The sequence below is a fragment of the Budorcas taxicolor genome, chromosome 25 (genome assembly GCF_023091745.1).
Source record: "Budorcas taxicolor isolate Tak-1 chromosome 25, Takin1.1, whole genome shotgun sequence".
In the NCBI taxonomy this organism is placed as follows: Eukaryota; Metazoa; Chordata; class Mammalia; order Artiodactyla; family Bovidae; genus Budorcas; species Budorcas taxicolor.
Window position 1 is genome coordinate 26,558,450 of NC_068934.1, and position 20,416 is coordinate 26,578,865.

At 38.6% G+C, this 20,416-nt stretch overlaps 1 protein-coding gene across 1 annotated transcript in view; it reads left to right on the forward strand.

Annotated features, from left to right (window-relative positions):
• The window catches only part of UEVLD (UEV and lactate/malate dehyrogenase domains), a 54,997-nt gene that overhangs the window by 25,233 nt on the left and 9,348 nt on the right, over positions 1 to 20,416 (forward strand). The window contains exons 5-9 of the mRNA XM_052662184.1: positions 1,346 to 1,481; positions 2,257 to 2,375; positions 6,967 to 7,069; positions 13,990 to 14,160; positions 15,193 to 15,366. Of these exons, the coding sequence (XP_052518144.1) occupies positions 1,346 to 1,481; positions 2,257 to 2,375; positions 6,967 to 7,069; positions 13,990 to 14,160; positions 15,193 to 15,366 (703 nt within the window). The remainder of the gene's footprint in view (positions 1 to 1,345; positions 1,482 to 2,256; positions 2,376 to 6,966; positions 7,070 to 13,989; positions 14,161 to 15,192; positions 15,367 to 20,416) is intronic.

Consider the following 20,416-nt stretch of genomic DNA (forward strand, 5'->3'; position numbering starts at 1 on the left):
GCCACTAGGAGGGCCCTATATTTCACTATCTTGTAGTAAGCTATAATGAAAGGAATCTGGAAGAGACTAGATAGATAGATATACTTATGTCTATAATCTGTGTGTCTATATATCTATATCTGATTCACTCTGCTGTATACCTGAAACCAACACCACACTGTAAATCAGCTATATTTCACTTCAAAAAGTATGAGTTATGATTTAAAAAGTACTGCAGTAAGTCCCACATGCAGTTGAAATTGTATAGTATTACTATGATTATATAGTGTTTTGGAGCTAGAAGGACTCTGGAGGTCACTTAGGCTAAGGATTGCAGACATTTTCCCCAAGAGAGTCAGTGTGCAGCATTAGGCCTACAGAATTTTGTTTGAACAACAAAGAGGTTTTGTTTTGCTTTGTTTTGTTATGTTCTTAATATAAATTTGAGTGACTGTACATGTACTCTTTCCAATTTGCCACAATGACCATCTCCCCAAATTTTCTTACACTTGACAACTTCACATATTATATAGTGAAACTCAGATTGAAGAATTAAGCAATTTTTAAAATGAGCAAACCATTTTAAGTATTCCTTATAATAATAATAAACATGTATTTTACACTCACAACATAATTTGCATGCATTAGCTCGTTTGTTTCTCATATTTATTGGAATTTATTATTCACATTATATTGCTAATAATACTGAAGCTCAGAGAGGTTAAGTGCATTTCATTAAGGTTGTTTTACCAGTTCAAATAAGCAGTAATGGATTAGATAAATATTTTATGAGCATTAATTTTTTTATTTGATAGTGGCTGTATAGGACAGTGTTTTGTTTTTTCTTTCAGGAAATATATGCTAAAGTATTTGGGGTGAAAGGGTATCATATCTTCAGTTTATTCTCAGTTGGTTCAGAAAATAGAGGAAAAGGCACTGAGAAAGTACATGTGATAAAATGTTAAAATTTGAGCAATCTGAGTGAAGAACATATGAAAATTCTTTGTACTTTTTTTTTTGCCAGCTTTTCTGTAAATCTGCAGTTATTTAAAAATAAAAAAAAATTTTTAAAGGCAGTTAGACAAGACTATTCCCACATAAAGATACTCTGCTAGTAAACACATTTCTGCTGTTGTTGCACTTTTTGGAGATGTATTTTTAGTACTTCTCCCTGTATCTTTTAATTAAAAGAATTAAGTTTTTCAGTTAAAAATACTATGTAATTTTTGTATGGGTTTGTATGGGTTTTCAAAAAATGAGAGCATTATGCAGTATTCTTTTGGCTAACTCTAACAATGTATAGATTAATAAGGTAGTATTCCTTAGCAAAATTTCTGCATAACTTTTCCCTTTGTGTATTCTGTAGCCTAAATCTATCATTGTTGGATTAATTAAAGAAATGATTGCCAAATTTCAAGAGGAACTTCCCCTGTATTCTCTGTCATCATCTGACGAGGCACGGCAGATAGACTTGCTAGCCTATATTGCAAAAATCACTGAAGGTTTGTATTTTTGTTAATAATAGCTTATGAGTTTAGTTTCTCACGAATATCCTTTATTCTCTGCTACTTGAGTTCTATAAATAAATACATGCTTGTGTATATACATAATTGTGTTGGATCAAAAATTCCTATATATTTATCATAGGGTATTACCATATAGTTCCAATGAATATGGTTTCTTAAAATGTAAAAGATTACTGTTATCCTGACAGATAAGATAATTTGTTTTGTTGAATACCATTTGATATGTCTTAATGATCCCAAACCTCTTTCATTATATTTGTATGTAGCTTTTTGCCTCTATTGGACTAGAGAATCTGTGATTCTCATTGTTTTTCATTGAGGACAAAGGAAAATAACCATTCTTGCAACAATTTAGTAAGTTTTAAACATTTTTTTCATTGTAGATTAGAGCAGTAAGAGTCACAATGTTTTTCAAAATTATGGAAATCCTATTTTTTTAAAGCTTAGAAAGACATTTTCTTTTTAAAGTGGTAGCCTCTACTGCTAAGTCACTTCAGTCGTGTCTGATTCTGTGCGACCCCATAGACGGCAGCCCACCAGCGGAGCCTCTAATAAAATATTTAATATGAGATTTCTGTCTTCCTTGCATTTCATTTGTTCAAAAGTATTTTTGAATGCCTATATGGAGTGCCTAGTACCATCTTTTCTGTTATTAAATAACTTTTCAAGTTATTAAAGTTTGGGTTTTTTTTAATGCTAAAAAGACTTTTGATATTATTTTTAAATTATGATAATCTGCTTTTCTTTTTAGGTGTCTCAGACATAAATTCAAAGAACTGGGCAAATCGTGAGAATAAAACAGTCAATAAAATTACTGTGGTTGGAGGTGGAGAACTGGGAATTGCCTGCACGTTAGCAATTTCAGCCAAAGTACGTAAGCATAGTGGTTATAAATACACGTCATATTGCTACACTTTTAGGCAGTTTCTGTTTTAACACACAAGAAATAATGACGTCATTTTGTCACGTGGGAAAACCTCATTTTGCCTTAAAATATATTTAGTAAGTTGACAAAAAAATGGCTGAAAGCTCTCATTAGTCATGTTGTTTCATAATTAGTAGTTAGACATGGACTAGGCTTGGAAAACCTGGTTTGAACAATGGGCTCATCACTAATCCAAGGGAACCTCAGGTTGACACTCATCTGACTTAGTCACAAATTCTTTTGTGTTTTCTGAGTCATGCTGCTTTAATTAAACTCTCATTTAATATAATACTTAATTTAGCTCTTTCTAAAGTTAACATTTTTTTAAATTGCCTTTTCTTGTGTAATTACTCCACTTTCTTTTAGGATCATAGTTCCTGATTTGATATTTTACAGTGGTCTGAGATTTGTCTATTTTTTCATCAGTCCTTTTTTACTGGATCTTTTCTATATAAATTATTTTTAGAAAGGCTTAAATCTCCCTCCACGGAAGTTGAAAAGACCCTCCCCAGCCCAGTGTCCCCAGTGTTGTGGTAGTAGCGTGTCTGTGTCATTTGAGCAATGTAGCCCCAGATAGACTGGCTCTCCCTTGATATATTTGTTTGGTAGCTGGTATTTGAGTTTCTGTTCTATTAAAATTTGATTGGTTGACATGTAAATTCGTCTCTTTCTATTTAAGATTCACTTAAGTCTTGGAGGTAGGTTCTACTTAAGCAAAGAGTGAAATTGTATCCAGGGAGCTAGAAGCTTTTAAAAGCTGACTGTTCAGGATAATATATGTTAACTTGTGGCACATTGTAGTTTCATTTCCTCCATCCTCTTGTCTGAATGCACTCTTCTTCTTAATTGGAATTTGAAATGTTTGCAGATCTTTTGTTACTAAATAGAGTATTTCTATAAACATTGCCTTAGAAGTTGCTTATTTTCTTGTCTGAATTTTCTTTTAGATGTACAGAATCTCAGAACTAGTACTCTGAGTCAGAAGGCATGAGTAGTTTCTGTGGCACTTACTATATATTGCTAGATTGCTCTTCAGACAGGCAGAAGTAATTTATGCTGCTAATAATGTACACGTCAACCTCATTTTGGCATCCCCAACAGTACTGAGTTTTATCGATTTTACTTGCTTTTGGTAAGTGCAGTAAGTGGGCTTCTCTCGTACCTCAGCTGATAAAGAATCCTCCTGCAGTGCAGGAGACCCTGGTTCAATTCCTGGGTCAGGAAGATCCCCTGGAGAAGGGATAGGCTACCCTATTCTTGGGCTTACCTGGTGGCTCAGATGGTAAAGAATCCATCTGCAATGCGAGAGACCTGGGTCCGATCCCTGGGTTGGGAAGATCCCCTGGAGGAGGGCATGGCAACCCACTCCAGTATTCTTGCCTGGAGAATCCCCATGGACAGAGGAGCCTGGTGGCCTGCAATCCATGGGATTGCAAAGAATTGGACACGACTGAGCTACTCAGCGCAGCACAGCACAGCACAAGAAGGCCCCTTAACAGTTAGAAATCTCACTATCAGTATTTGTCTGTGAACTGTCTAGATAGAAAGTTTATTTCTGTTTTTCCTTTTAAACATTAATATTCTGAGGAATTCCCTGGCATTCCAGTGGTTAAGACTCTGCACTTCCAATGCAGAGGTATAAGTTTGATCCTTGGTTGGGGAACAAAGACCCACATGCCCATGTGACCCAAAAAAAGCAAAACAAAAGGAAAAAAAGTTACTAATATTTTGATATGAGGTACAGTATTCAAATAGTGCAACAATATTCAACTAGTACAGTAGTAGTCATAATAATGGCAGTAGTTATAATGATGGTTACAGCAATAACTAACCTTTGCTAAATGTTTGCTAGGTACCAGGCACTCATCTAAACACTTGATTCATTTTTACAACAACCTTATGGCTTCAGCTCAGTTCAGTTCAGTTCAGTCGCTCATTCATGTCCGACTCTTTGCGACCCCATGAATCATAGCACGCCAGGCCTCCCTGTCCATCACCACTCCCAGAGTTCTCTCACACTCACGTCCATCGAGTCGGTGATGCCATCCAGCCATCTCATCCTCTGTCGTCCCCTTCTCCTCTTGCCCCCAATCCCTCCCAGCATCAGAGTCTTTTCCAATGAGTCAACTCTTCACATGAGGTGGCCAAAGTACTGGAGTTTCAGCTTTAGCATCATTCCTTCCAAAGAAATCCCAGGGCTGATCTCCTTCAGAATGGACTGGTTGGATCTCCTTGCAGTCCAAGGGACTCTCAAGAGTCTTCTCCAACACCACAGTTCAAAAGCATCCATTCTTGGGCACTCAGCCTTCTTCACAGTCCAACTCTCACATCCATACATGACCACTAGAAAAACCATAGCCTTGACTAGACGGACCTTTGTTGGCAAAGTAATGTCTCTGCTTTTGAATATGCTATCTAGGTTGGTCATAACTTTTCTTCCAAGGAGTAAGCGTCTTTTAATTTCATGGCTGCAATCACCATCTGCAGTGATTTTGGAGCCCCCCAAAATAAAGGCTGACACTGTTTCCACTGTTTCCGCATCTATTTCCCATGAAGTGATGGGACCAGATGCCATGATCTTCTTTTTCTGAATGTTGAGCTTTAAGCCAACTTTTTCACTCTCCTCTTCCACTTTCATCAAGAGGCTTTTTTTTCCTCTTCCCTTTCTGCCATAAGGGTGGTGTCATCTGCATATCTGAGGTTCTTGACATTTCTCCCAGCAATCTTGATTCCAGCTGTGCTTCTTCTAGCCCAGCATTTCTCATGATATACTCTGCATATAAGTTAAATAAGCAGGGTGACAATATACAGCCTTGACGTACTCCTTTTCCTATTTGGAACCAGTCTGTTGTTCCATGTCCAGTTCTAACTGTGGCATCCTGACCAGCATATAGGTTTCTCAAGAGGCAGGTCAGGTGGTCTGGTATTCCCATCTCTTTCAGAAGTTTCCACAGTTGATTGTGATCCACACAGTCAAAGGCTTTGGCATAGTCAATAAAGCAGAAATAGATGTTTTTCTGGAACTCTCTTGCTTTTTCCATGATCCAGCAGATGTTGGCAATTTGATCTCTGGTTCCTCTCCCTTTTCTAAAACCAGCTTGAACATCAGGGAGTTCACGCTTCACATATTGCTGAAGCCTGGCTTGGAGGATTTTGAGCATTACTTTACTAGCGTGTGAGATGAGTGCAATTGGGCGGTAGTTTGAGCATTCTTTGGCATTGCGTTGCTTTGGGATTGGAATGAAAACTGACCTTTTCCAGTCCTGTGGCCACTGCTGAGTTTTCCAAATTTGCTCAGGTACTATCATTACTATTGTTTGACAAATGGAGAAACCAGGGCATAGGGAGGTTACCCAATTTGCCCCAAATCATACTGTTAATAAAAGGAGCCAGGGTTTGAGGCTGGGTATTCTGTTTATAGATCCTGTATCCTAGATCCTTACTACCCAATGTGTGGCATTGGCGTCATCTGAGATCTTATTAGAAATGCCTAATCTCAGGCCCTATTCCAGATCTGCAGTTTAAAAGTATCCCTCATGATCAGTGTGCTTCACTGATGTTTTAAATGGTGCCCTCATAAAGGGACCATAAAGGCACTGAGAAGCTCTAAGTTAGGAGAGATGCTCAGATCCTTTACTTTTTGGAAAAAGGACTCTCACAAAGGTAAATTGACTCTCAGAAGTTTCTATGCCGTCGTAAACAGTCAACCCACCGTGGCACCCAGGGAGCTGTCTCCTGGCGTGTGGAGTATTTCCCATGAGATCTCTGGGAGAGAGAACTGCATGATAATTGGTTCTGTTTTAGCTCTATGTCTATTAACTCTTTCGTTTTCTTTAGAGAAACTTGGCGTTAATGTTGACTTTCATGCTTGAAATGACCAAATGGTGCTAAAATAACCAAAGGCTAAATGACCAATGGTGCTAAAATAGATCAAAAAATCACTCTAGATTCTTTAGATTGGAAGTTATGACAAAACAGAAACAAACTCAAAAACAACAGCAAACATATTGAGTGCACCATGTCATCCTTATTACTCATTATCCCATCAAAAGATAGCTGCAATTTGAGACTTTCTATTTAAACCCTGTTAGAACACAGTTTTTAGTTAAGCCAAAGGATCACATCATTCAAGTGTATGATACTGTTTTCTTGCTTGCATATCCCTTTTATTGCTGTTGTGTTACTTCCTTCATAAGAGAGTACATAAGGCCTATGTGTGTTCTTTGGGCTTCCCCGGTGGTGCAGTGGCAAAGAATCCACCTGCCAGTGCAGGAGATGCAACAGATGTAGGTCGGGAAGATCCCCTAGAGTAGGAAACGGCAACTTGCTCCAGTATTCTTACCTGAAAAATTCCACGAACAGAGAAGCCTGGTGGGCTACAGTCATGGCGTCACAAAGAGCTGGACACAACTGAGGACCTGAGCAGACACCCCCACACACAAACATGTTCTTTAGCTGTCATCTCTGAATAAATTTCAGCTGAGTAAATGCGCATGTTCAGTGTAATACTGTGCTTTTTCTTTTTGCACTGTCCAGGGCATTGCAGACAAAGTGGTCCTTTTAGACTTCTCAGAAGGGACTAAAGGAGGGATGATGGACCTTGACATCTTCAACCTGCCTAATGTGGAAATCAGCAAAGGTCTGGCTATTCTGCTTCAAAGATTTGTGCCTTGTTTGCCTCTGTATTTGAGTCAGTTTTTCTGTAGATTGTATTTTTTAGGGCAGTTTGAGGTTCAGGGTGCTGTTGGGCAGAAGGTACCGAGGTTTTCTGTATACCTCCTGCCCTGTACATGCATAGGCTCTGGATTGTCAACGTCCCCTCCTTGAGTAGTACAGTTGACAGACCTCCCTGGACACATCATTATCATCTAAAGTCCATAGTTTATTTACATTAGGATTCACTCTTGTCTGAGTATTCTATGAATGTGGACAAATCAAACATGTATTTACCTTTATAGTATCAAACAGTACTTCACTGCCCTAAAAATTCTCTGTGTTCTGCCTGGAGTCCTAGAATTTAAATACTGAAAGCATCTTAAAGATCACCTAGTCCAAGTCCCTCAGTTTACATATTGGGAAACTAAGATTCATATAAATGAAGTAGAGAGATCACAACTAATGATGTTAATAAGAGATAAGCAGATAACATTCATATTGGTTGGAAGGATTTGTTCTTGGTATCTGACTCACCTTGGTATACATCATTTCCTCTAAACTCTTCTTTTTTCATAATATATTGGTTAACAACACTGTTTTTAGAGTTAGACAGATTGGGGTTTGTATACTAGTTCTGCCATTTGCCAGATGATGTAACCTCTCAAAGTTCAATCTTATTATCTGTAAAATGGGAATTAATATATACCTCTTGGTATATAGCAAAGTGCTATATATAGCAACTCCTTACTTGGTGGCAAGCACCAAACCCTATATATATTATATACATTGTTAAATAGATGCAAATCTTTTGAATTAATAAAACTTTTTTTAAATTGAATTCACATTATTTCACTAAAAATAATTGTTAAAGTGAATTTTAACAGGAACAAAAAGAGAATTTATATCATTAACAAATGAAATTTAAAATGTTAAAAAGTAACTTTTATTTCCTCTTTTTAATCCAAAAGATTTGCATCTATTTAACAATGTATGTAATATATTAGTATAGACACATATATATGTAGGTGAATATAAATATGATTGGGAGCTAAAATTACTTTATTACCGGGGATACATGATCAAAAAAATTAGAAGACCATTGAACTAGAGAATGTTTAGTCTCAGAAACCAGGTTATAGCTAGAGTCAGTCAGGTGGTAATATGTTATAGTTGCTTAGCTTTCCTTTGCCTTTCCTTACTCAGGTCTCCAGTATTCTTAACCATATTTTCTAAGTGAAATAATGAGACATATGATTTCACAAGCCTCAATGTACTAAGAACCACAGTGGATCAGAAAAGTTGAAATTGTACCTGTAGGTTATAAACATGGGATATAGTAGTTGTGGCGTCTCTTGATCCCTGTAAGATACAATGGATTTATTTTCCTTCTCTGGAAAGAGTACAATAGTTGGCTTATGATCCTTTGGTAGGATCCTTTGGGGAGCTGAGTATTCTCTTGTGCCTACCAGTTTCCAGGTACTGAAGTTCTTAATGGACCTCGTAACCCTTCCAAATCTCTCCAGGAAAGACTGCTTAGTACATGGACCCTAGAGATTGTGAGGCCATTTAGGACCTGAGGAAATTGTTTCTTCCTGTGTGTCTCATTAACCATCAGTAACAATTGTTTCAGATAATTGAAAGACTACAATCCTTGGGGTAGATTTATAGGGTTTGCTGGCCACCAGGTAAGGAGTTTTGAATGAATGAATACTATTTTGGGGTAACTTTCATGTTCCCCCTGTTAATTTTAATTGCATAGTCCTGATAACAATTTAATTACTATTATATGAAGTGATTTAATGTTAGTAACATCTCAGATATGTTCTATAATATGGAAAAGCACATTAATAATTATTGTAAAGTAAGCTGCAGATGGTGACTGCAGCCATGAAATTAGAAGACGCTTACTCCTTGGAAAGAAAGTTATGACCAACCTAGATAGCATATTGAAAAGCAGAGACATTACTTTGCCAACAAAGGTCCGTCTAGTCAAGGCTATGGTTTTTCTAGTGGTCATGTATGGATGTGAGAGTTGGATGGTGAAGAAAGGTGAGCGCCGAAGAATTGATGCTTTTGAACTGTGGTGTTGGAGAAGACTTGAGAGTCCCTTGGACTGCAGGGAGATCCAACCAGTCCATTCTAAAGGAGATCAGTCCTGGGAAGGATCATTCTTTGGAAGGACTGATGCTAAAGCTGAAACTCCAGTACTTTGGCCACCTCATGTGAAGAGTTGACTCATTGGAAAAGACTCTGATGCTGGGAGGGATTGGGGGCAGGAGGAGAAGGGGACGACAGAGGATGAGATGGCTGGATGGCATCACTGACTCGATGGACATGAGTCTGAGTGAACTCCGGGAGTTGGTGATGGACAGGGAGGCCTCGCGTGCTGCAATTCATGGGGTCGCAAAGAGTCGGACACGACTGAGCGACTGAACTGAACTGAAGCTCATTTTGACATTTTACTAATGCCCCATCACGACAGGCATTGATGATCATCCTAGAGTTGTACTTTGCTCCGTTTGGAGTTTTTAAATAGCTGCTAAAATACTTTGGAGAAGGATATACATGTGTGTATATGACCCTGCAAATGGCCATACTATATATACGTAGACAAACAGTGTGTGCATAGACTAAATCTGGAGAAATACTGAGGGAACTGTTAAAAGAGTAATTGCTTTAGGAGTCATATTGGGGAAACTGGTTCTGCACTTGTTTTTTGCACTTTTATCCCTTTTTTTTGTTTTCTATTGTGCTAAAATAAATATGCGTAAATTTACATTAGTGAGTCAGCACTTTCACAGTGTTGTGCAACCATCACCACTATCTAGTTCCAGAACATTTTTCCTAGCCCCGAAGGAAACCCTCCGTACCTTAAGCAGTCACTCCCCTATTTACCACTCTCCCCAAGGCCCTGGCAGTCACTGGTCTGTTCTGTGAATCTGCCTTCTCTGGATGTTTCATATGAGTGGAATTACAGAGCATGTGGCCTTTGTGCCTGGCTTTCTTCACTCAGTGTAGTGTTTTCAGGGTTCATCCATATTGTAGTGGGTATCAGTGCACCCCTCCTGTTATGGCTGAATAATATTCTGTGGTGTGGATATGCCACGTTTTATTTATCTGTTTATCAGTTGCTATACATTTGGGTTGCATCTTTTTGCTCTTGTGAGTAGTCCTGCTATGAACATGTATGTACAAGTATTTGTTTGAACACCTGTTTTCAGTTCCTGTAGGGATGTCCCCAGAAGTGGAATTGCCAGATCATATGGCAATTCTGTGTTTTAAGTTATTGATGAATTTATATTATCATTTTGAAGATCATTATTAACAGCACATAAAGATCTAAATACCTGTATTTCTTGAACAGCTTCTTAATAATACTCCATCGGATGAGTATCTCCTATTCGTATAGACATTTAATTTTTTTGTGTGTTTGTTTGTTTTTTGGTGATTACAGATAATGCTACAGAGAACACTGTAATGTAAAAATCTCTATGTATTTCTCTACCCAGTAGGATAAACTAGGATTACTGGGTCAAAAGTTGTTTCTATTTATGTTAAGTAAAATGTTTCTTTAATTTTGGCTGTGCCTTGAGGCATGCAGGAAATTAGTTCCCAGACCAGGGGTTCAGTGCTTACCCTCTGCAGTGGAAGCACAGAGTCCTAACCACTGGTCTGCCAGGGAATTCACAAAAGGTGTTTTTCAAAATATGTATTTTTGAGTTGTACTAATTTATACTCTCACCAGCAGTATAAGAAGGTTCCTATTTCCTTCTTGCTGATTTATTTTATATTAAACAGAGCTAATAGAATAATTATCCTATGATATTATTTTGATTATGTCATTTCCTGGCTGAAGACACTATTTTGTTGGTCTCTTATCCCTTAATAATAATTATAGATGCCATGTTTTATCAGGGAATCAGCAATATATTCTAGCTAATTTACATGTATTCATATCCCATTACTGCTCTTAGTTTATTTTATAGTTTGCTCAGAGAGATTGTGGATTTGTCACACAGTAAGCAGCTGAGCTGGCATTTCAAATAAGTTTGTTACCAATTTCTTATGATTCACTCCAGAAATAAATAGTCTCTGCATACATGAGCAAAATGTGTGTATGAGTATGTCTGTGCCTGGAGAAGAAAATGTTCAGTAGTTGAATATTATAAGTTGTTGCTGACATACAGAGCAAAGTAAAATTTGCTCAATAGTCAGCGGGTTATAGGTTGATCAATTGTGTGAGAATCACCTGTGTGTTTTTTAAACTTACAGAAGCCTGGTGTCCACCCCAGGCCTATGGAGAGAGTAAAAGGCTTTGAAGCAGGAAGCCTTTCTTGCACTTGGTACTGCTCTGTTTACTTCTAAGTCATCCTTGAGGGTGAAGGCATTTTCATCATTCGAAGTAGAGGAAGCTACAGGAGGAAGATTAAAGAAAAGAAAAATCTTGGCAAGATAGGTTGGGGCCTGTCTTGGTTGTAGGATCATAGTTCAACCATTCGCTGATGTTTAATAATATGGACAAGCTCCCTCGTCCTTCCAGATATCAATTTCCTTCCATTTTATGAGAGTATAGGACTGAGTTTCTAAATATAGCATAATGTTTATCAGCACTCTGAAGCCAGATTGCCTGGGCTTGAATTCTGACTCTGCTATTTACTAGCTCTATAACTTTGAGCAAGTTACTAAACTTCTCTACGCCTCAGACTCATCTGTAAAATGGGGATGATATGGACCCCACAGTGTGTTGTGGACTACATTAAACGAGTACGTACATGTCAAGGTCTTAGAACAGTACCTGGCACATAGAAGTGGTATGGAAGTGTTAACTATATACCTTTCACTTCTAATGTCTTCCAGTACTGAGATTTAGACTCATCACCAGGTTTTTCATCTGAGCATTAGAACATAGGAATTAAGAGTACTCATGAAGAAACATAATTAAAATCTAGGACGTCAGTTTTTTGGATCTCTACCCCCACAATTGTGTCAGAACATGAACTAAAATTGGATAATGCATCTCACAGACACATTGCACACAGGTTCCCTTCTGCAACTTGTTTAGAAAAATGGCCTTAAGAGGCTTGACTGTAAACCCTGGAATCTACTCATTGTCCCACTAGGATGCTAATAAAGATTTATACGTGTTGACTGAACTGGTATATCTGTTACTTTATTATTTTTCTGCTGTTACTGATGCTGATAATTCTGGCCAGTGTTTTGGCATGTACTTACTGCAAGACAATGCTTCCATGGTGGCTCAGACAGTAAAGCGCTGCCTGCAATGCGGGAGACCTGGGTTTGATCCCTGGGTCGAGAAGATCCCCTGGAGAAGGAAATGGCAACCCACTCCAGTACACTTGGCTGGGAAAGCCCATGGACAGAGGAGCCTGGTAGGCTACAGTCCATGGGGTCGCAAAGAGTTGGACACGACTGAGCGACTTCAGTCTCAGTTTACTGCAAGACATACTATGTAATAGAGAGAAATGCAGTTGTGAAATAGCTTAAGTGTGCTTAAGGATCAGAGGCATGAATTCTGAACAGCTTTTCCTACGTCATAACAGTTGCTTATATGTAAGTCCCATTCAGTTCAGTTCAGTTCAGTCGTTCAGTCGTGTCCGACTCTTTGTGACCCCATGAATCGCAGCACCCCAGGCCTCCCTGTCCATCATCTACTCCCGGAGTCTACCCCAACCCATGACCATTGAGTCGGTGATGTCATCCAACCATCTCATCTTTTGTCGTCCCCTTCTCCTCCTGCCTACAATCCTTCCCAGCATCAGGGTCTTTTCCAATGAGTCAACACTTCACATAAGTTGGCCAAAGTATTGGAATTTCAGCTTCAACATCAGTCCTTCCAGTGAACACCCAGGACTGATCTCCTTTAGAATGGACTGGTTGGATCTCCTTGGAGTCCAAGGGACTCTCAAGTCTTCTCCAGCACCACAGTTCAAAAGCATTAATTTTCAGCACTCAGCTTTCTTCACCGTCCAACTCTCACATCCATACATGACCACTGGAAAAACCATAGCCTTGACTAGACGGACCTTTGTTGGCAAAGTAATGTCTCTGCTTTTGAATATGCTATTTAGGTTGGTCATAACTTTCCTTCCAAGGAGTAAGCGTCTTTTAATTTCATGGCTGCAATTACCATCTGCAGTGATTTTGGAGCCCCAAAAATGAAGTCTGACACTCTTTCCACTGTTTCCCCATCTATTTCCCATGAAATGATGGGACCAGATGCCATGATCTTTGTTTTCTGAATGTTGAGCTTTAAGCCAACTTTTTCACTCTCCTCTTTCACTTGAACCTAAAACCAAGATACTGGGCTTCAGCGTAAGGAAAAATAGAAAATGAGCCAACACTATTTAAAGATTTTCAAATAATTTTTTTCCTCTTTGGAGTAGAATCCTTAATAAATAAAGCAGATGCAAGCAGCACTGCACCGCTTGCAGAGGTCAAAGTAAATAGCATGAAGCTGTGCCTGCCAGCCATCTTTATACTTTTTACTATTCCTACATGGTCTCTGAGTCACTTTCAAGGAACTGTAGGACTCCTAAACTTAGAGTTTAAAAATCAGTGATGTAAGTGATTATAGGTGCATTCTGCCTATAGCATATATTTTTGTGAATTATAAAAACCCAAATCCCTCCCTGCTTGTAAAGTCTGGATCCTGTAATTTATTTTATCTTTTCGGCTCTTTCCTCCCTTGGGATATGCTGTTGCTTCTAATTCTCTTTCTGGAGCAGACCTCAGCATTTTGAATCCTTCCTACGGAGCCAGGGTTGATCTGGAGGCAACTGCTAAAAGCTGTGTAGTTGTAGAAAAGAAAAACCTGATCATCATGAACAAGAACTTGGTTAAAACCTTTATCTTGAGCTCAGACTGTTTCTTTTTATTCATTAGATTTGTCTGCCTCTGCTCATTCCAAGGTGGTGATCTTCACAGTCAACTCTCTGGGTAGTTCTCAGTCCTACCTCGATGTGGTGCAGAGCAATGTGGACATGTTCAGAGCTCTTGTCCCAGCTCTGGGACATTATAGTCAGCATGGCATCCTGCTTGTTGCATCTCAACCAGGTATAAGGTTTTATTCTAAATGAATATGATGGACCAGTGCCTCAGTAGAATTGCCATTTCTGATAAAAGTCATAAAACAGGGTTATAAAGGGACAGCTAGAGTATTCAGTTAACTTGCTCTTGTGATGAACAAGGCAGTACTTTTCACATCCTGTCAGCCAGTTACTACTGCTGACTGGCGTTAACTAGAAGGTTGCAACTTACAATTTTTTATGCAGTACTACTTTTAATATGTTCCAGGCTGTTAGCCATGCCTTTGTCAGTGAGAAAACAGTTAAAAACGCCCAAGAGAAAGATGCAATATCTTATAGGAAGGATCTTTTGTTAACTCTGAAGTGTCATAAGATGTTAGTGAGCACGCCGGAATGACTTTTCAACATTTTTTATTTTTAATTGTTTCTCAAATTACTTGAGAAATTTTTTCAAAGGATTAGATGGTACTGGACTCAAATGGGTGAACAGATTTTTTTTTTTAATGTTCCCAATAGAGGAGTATGATAGGCATTTCACTTGTTTTCTTACAGTAATTGATAGAAAGACATTGGTTTTAAATTCCTGACATCTTTTTGGCACAGAATAAAAAAATGGTTGTGTTTTTGTTGATAATGCTGTACTACATGGTGGTGGTGTGTGAATCAGTATTTTAATTTCAAGGTAGAAATTCACCTTAAGCTAGATGTAAAAGAGAACTTGATCAATGAAAAAAAATTATCTTCTGGTTTTCTATACCCAGTTTTCCTCTTTCATCCTTAACTGCTCGAAGACATGATCTGTTTTCCACTGTTAAAAATTTATATTTAATACAAAGTTATGTAAAATGATGCCAAATACTGGTTAGCTGTTGTTAATTGTTAATTAAAATAAATTTATATAGTATATAATAAAAATAAATAATGCCACATAGTGCATTTAAGACCTAAGAAGAATATATACAGGTTTTGATATACTTTATTAAAATATCTTGTTTAGGAACTAGGCTAGAAGTATATTTTAAAAAATAATTTATATTTTCACCTTGCATGTAATATTTAGTGGAAATCATGACCTATGTGACTTGGAAACTGAGTGCATTTCCTGCAAACCGAGTGATTGGAATTGGGTGCAATCTGGATTCACAGAGATTACAATATATTATTACACATGTCTTGAAGGCACAGACTTCAGGAAAAGAAGTATGGGTTATCGGTGAGCAGGGAGAAGACAAAGGTAAGAAATACATGTTTATTAGTTACGTATATTGATAATCTATATCACCAGAGGCCATGGTATGCATATATGCACAGTTCTGGGGATTCCAGTTGTGGAGCCTAGCTGGTTTTCCTTCCATATTTGAGTGCCTTTTGTATGTGGGGCCCTGTATCGTAAATAAACTCTACAAGCGTGTCATTCTAATTGTATTTACTCTTCTGTAAATAAAAGGCAAGACTCCTTAGGTTATATATTTTTATATTTTGTATTTGAATTTCAGCATCCAGGATGAATTTGAAAGTTTAATTTTCTGGAGAGCAGCATTTAAATAAACCCTAAAGCATACACAGGTCTTCCTTGGTGGCTCAGATGGTAAAGAATCTGTCTGCAATGCAGGCGACCCAGGTTCAATTGCTGGGTCTGGAAGATCCCCTGGAGGAGGGCATGGCAACCCACTCTAGCATTCTTTCCTGGAAAATCCCATGGACAGAGGAGCCTGGCAGGCTACAGTCCATGGTGTCGCAAGAGTCAGACTTGACTGAGCAACTTTTACACACACATAAAGCATGTACAGAACTCTTTCCTTTTCTTTCCCATCCTGCAGTCTTGCTTACCTTTCCTAAGTCCAGACTTTCTCCCTAGGTGCATACCTCCTGTCTCTTTCTCACCTTTTAAACAAAATATTCACTTTTATTTACCCTTATGCCCCCCCTTTTTTTTCTTTTAACCAGCTACTTGCTCTGTGCTCTGTCCCTACCATAGAAACCATTTATAAAACCTAGTCCCCCTGGATTTGAAAGCCCTTTTTCCTATCCCATAAGATTGCTTTCCCTACTTAATTCAATAATCTCTTTTTTTTTTCTTTATTATTTCTCTCATGCTGTAAAGTCAGGTTGGTCTGGTGATAAAAGTGCGTTATCCTAAGTTTGCTAATTTTCATTCATTTTAAGCAAGTATATCTACTCACTACTGTAAGATGCCAGTGTAATCCAGAAGAGGCACAGAGCACAGCCTCTTCCTTCGCCACTCTTAAAAATTATTCTGGGGGCTTCCCTGGTGGTCCAGTGGTAAAGACTTTGCCTTCCAGTGCAGAGGGGTGGGTTCAGTCCCTGGTCAGGGAGCTGAGATCCCACATGCCTGGGGCCAGAAAACCAAGACATAAAATAGAAGCAATCTTGTAAAAAAAAAAAATTAAAGATTTTTAAATGGTCCACATCAAAAAATCTTTTAAAAAATTATTTTAGAGCGATAAGACAAAATTTTTAATAAAGCTATTTTGGCTGACATTAAAAGTAAGGGCCAGAATGAATATATTTTAGACTTACAGTGCTTAGACACTTATGAGTGAGCATTTAACATGGGTTGAAATGACTGGAGAAAACTCTATGCAGGCTATCATTGAACTGCACTTTGGAAGAATGAATAGGATTCAAATAAATAGCAAAGAGTGGGGGAGACATTCCAGGAACGGGAAAACAGGCAAAGGCACACACTTAGGTATGGCATGTTCATGGGATAGAAAAATCTAGACTGGTTGTTACAGAGTTTCAACCAGATAAGCTTGGTTGATAACTTGTTGATAACTCATTTTGGAGGTATTTTTTTCTTGAATACCTGATAAAGGGTTGGAAAGATTATCAGGCAGAGGGGAATTATTAAAGGTATTTGAGCATGCGAGTGATATGTTGAAAGGGTAATCTGGAGGAAATTATCATTGCTTCCTCATTTAAAGTGTATTGTTGTTACTGTTGTTCCAGTTGCTAAGTCGTGTCTGACTCTTAAAGTGTATTATTACTGCTTTATTCATGCTATAGTTGCTGAGAGGTAGAGCACATTGTACAAAAGAACTTCTCTGCCTGTGAGGAAGTGATCATTTAACTCAAGAACTGGAGGAAGATTTAAAATCTGTATAAATCTGCACTGGCTACCTAGAAAGTTCAATGCTAGAAAGACTCAGGCAGTAGACTGCTGCTGCTGCTAAGTCGCTTCAGTTGTGCCTGACTTTGTGCGACCCCATAGATGGCAGCCCACCAGGCTCCCCCATCCCTGGGATTCTCCAGGCAAGAACACTGGAGTGGATTGCCATTTTCTTCTCCAATGCATGAAAGTGAAAAGTGAAAGTGAAGTTGCTCAGTCCTGTCCGACTCTTTGCTACCCCATGGACTGCAGCCTACCAGGCTCCTCCGTTCATGGGAGTTTCCAGGCAGGAGTACTGGAGTGGGGTGCCATTGCCTTCTCCAGGCAATAGAATAAATCTTTATAAATCCTGACTATGTGATTCAAGCAGACATAGCTTTTCAGGCTCAAAATGCTTACTGACACTAAAGACTAATCAATAGAATGAGAAAATGGGGAGCAAATAAGAACTTGGAGCAGATGTATTTGAGTAACATGTCTAGGGATTCAAATAAACCCAAGACCCCAAATGTTATTATTGCCATTTGAGTTCTGGTCCATGTTGATCTCTTGCTTGTCTGATTATTGTAAATCTCCCAGTTAATTTGCCCTTTTCCCTCTAGTGTACCCTATAAATGATGCCAAATTAATAATGATATTAGCTAAAACTTACAGTGTTTGCAGTATGTTTCACATATTAATTCAGTCTTCCTAAATCACATTCCTCTTTTCAAAAACTTTCACAGGCTTCCTCTGACCAAATCATTAAATTCTTTTACTTGCCATTCAAGTAGTCCCAAAATACAGCCCTAATCTTTCTTCCCAGTTATAGTTATGGAGGCAGTCATGTTGTTAGAGAGCTGGAAGCCACTCAAAGGGTCATCGATTACAGTTTGTTGTAGGGAGTCAGCAGTGAATGTGGGGCTAGTAGGAGTGACCGCTCCAAGAGCCTTTTCCGGTCAGTTCAGTTCAGTCGCTCAGTCGTGTCCCGACTCTTTGCGACCCCATGAATCGCAGCATGCCATGCCTCCGTGTCCATCATCAACTCCCGGAATTCAGACTCACGTCCTTCTAGTCAGTGCTGCCATCCAGCCATCTCATCCTCTGTCGTCCCCTTCTCCTCTTGCCCCCAATCCCTCCCAGCATCACAGTCTTTTCCAAAGAGTCAACTCTTCACATGAGGTGGCCAAAGTACTGGAGTTTCAGCTTTAGCATCATTCCTTCCAAAGAAATCCCAGGACTGATCTCCTTCAGAATGAATTGGTTGGATCTCCTTGCAGTCCAAGGGACTCTAAAGTCTTTTCCAACAACACAGATCAAAAGTGTCAATTCTTCGGTGCTCAGCTTTCTTCACAGTCCAACTCTCACATCCATACATGACCACTGGAAAAACCATAGCCTTGACTAGACGGACCTTTGTTGGCAAAGTAATGTCTCTGCTTTTCAACATGCTATCTAGGTTGGTCATAACTTTTGTTCCAAGGAGTAAGCGTCTTTTAATTTCATGGCTGCAGTCACCATCTGCAGTGATTTTGGAGCCCCAAAAAATAAAGTCTGACACTGTTTCCACTGTTTCCCCATCTGTTTGACATGAAGTGATGGGACCGGATGCCATGATCTTCGTTTTCTGAATGTTGAGCTTTAAGCCAACTTTTTCACTCTCCTCTTTCACTTTCATCAAGAGGCGTTTTTTTCCTCTTCCCTTTCTGCCATAAGGGTGGTGTCATCTGCATATCTGAGGTTATTGATATTTCTCCCAGAGATCTTGATTCCAGCTTGTGTTTCTTCCAGCCCAGTGTTTCTCATGATGTGCTCTGCATATAAATTAAATAAGCAGGGTGACAATATACAGCCTCGATGTACTCCTTTTCCTATTTGGAACCAGTCTGTTGTTCCATGTCCAGTTCTAACTGTGGCATCCTGACCTGCATATAGGTTTCTCAAGAGGCAGGTCAGGTGGTCTGGTATTCCCATCTCTTTCAGAATTTTCCACAGTTGATTGTGATCCACACAGTCAAAAGCTTTGGCATAGTCAATAAAGCAGAAATAGATGTTTTTCTGGAACTCTGTTGCTTTTTCCATGATCCAGCGGATATTGGCAATTTGATCTCTGGTTCCTCTGCCTTTTCTAAAACCAGCTTGAACATCTGGAAGTTCACGCTTCACGTATTGCTGAAGCCTGGCTTGGAGAATTTTGAGCATTACTTTACTAGTGTGTGAGATGAGTGCAGTTGTGGAGTAGTTTGAGCATTCTTTGGCATTGCCTTACATTCAGGTCAAAGAAGGACTAAAGGTCTTGTGCATCTCGGCACTGCCCTACAGCTTTGCTTCAGCCACAGGGATCTTTGCCCATTGTGTTTACTTTTTTCATAATCCCTTCTCCTTCTCACTTAGCATTTTCAAATCTTATTCTTCGAGGTCTCAGTCAAGTCCCTCTTACTTAGCTTTGAAATTTTTCCTGATCACATCATCACAAATTCCCTCATTCCTTTGAGTTAAAAGCTTTTGCTAGTTAAATGTAATTAATCATATATTGTCTCAGGATGTTTATTCTTTTGTAAAGTTGCTGTTTATTCTGATCCAATTTGAATTTTGTCTGTGTACCTTCTCCTTATTGAAAGTAAATTATTAAGCTGTTCTTTTAGTTGAAAAAGTCGTACATTCACATTGCAAAACAATTAAATAGTATAAAAAGATAATGTAGTGTTAATTGTCTCCCTTCTATGCCAGACACCTAGTCTCTCTCTGTAGAAGCAATGCCACCTTTTAGAAATGTTCTGTGTAAGGACAAGCATATGAAATACGCATCATACATCATTCTCCATCTTGCCTTCTTTCTAATTGTTATGACTGGGAAATGACTACATACTAACATACAGACATCATTCATTCTTTTTAAGTACTGGAATACCAAAATGTAACCAATCCCTTAAGTTACAATTTTTGAATTAATAAGAACATTTTACAATATGATTATAGGAATATCTCAAATTGTAAAGAGAAAATAAAGGATGGCGTGACTTGATAAGTAAACCTAAGACACTTTGCTGACTGCTGTTGGAGCTACATAAATGAATAAAGACCCTGTCTTTAGGTAGGTTAGAGACTGATACAGAAAGTGAATATAATAGGCAGTATTGATGAGCCTTAAGAGAGGTCCAAGAGAAGTAGG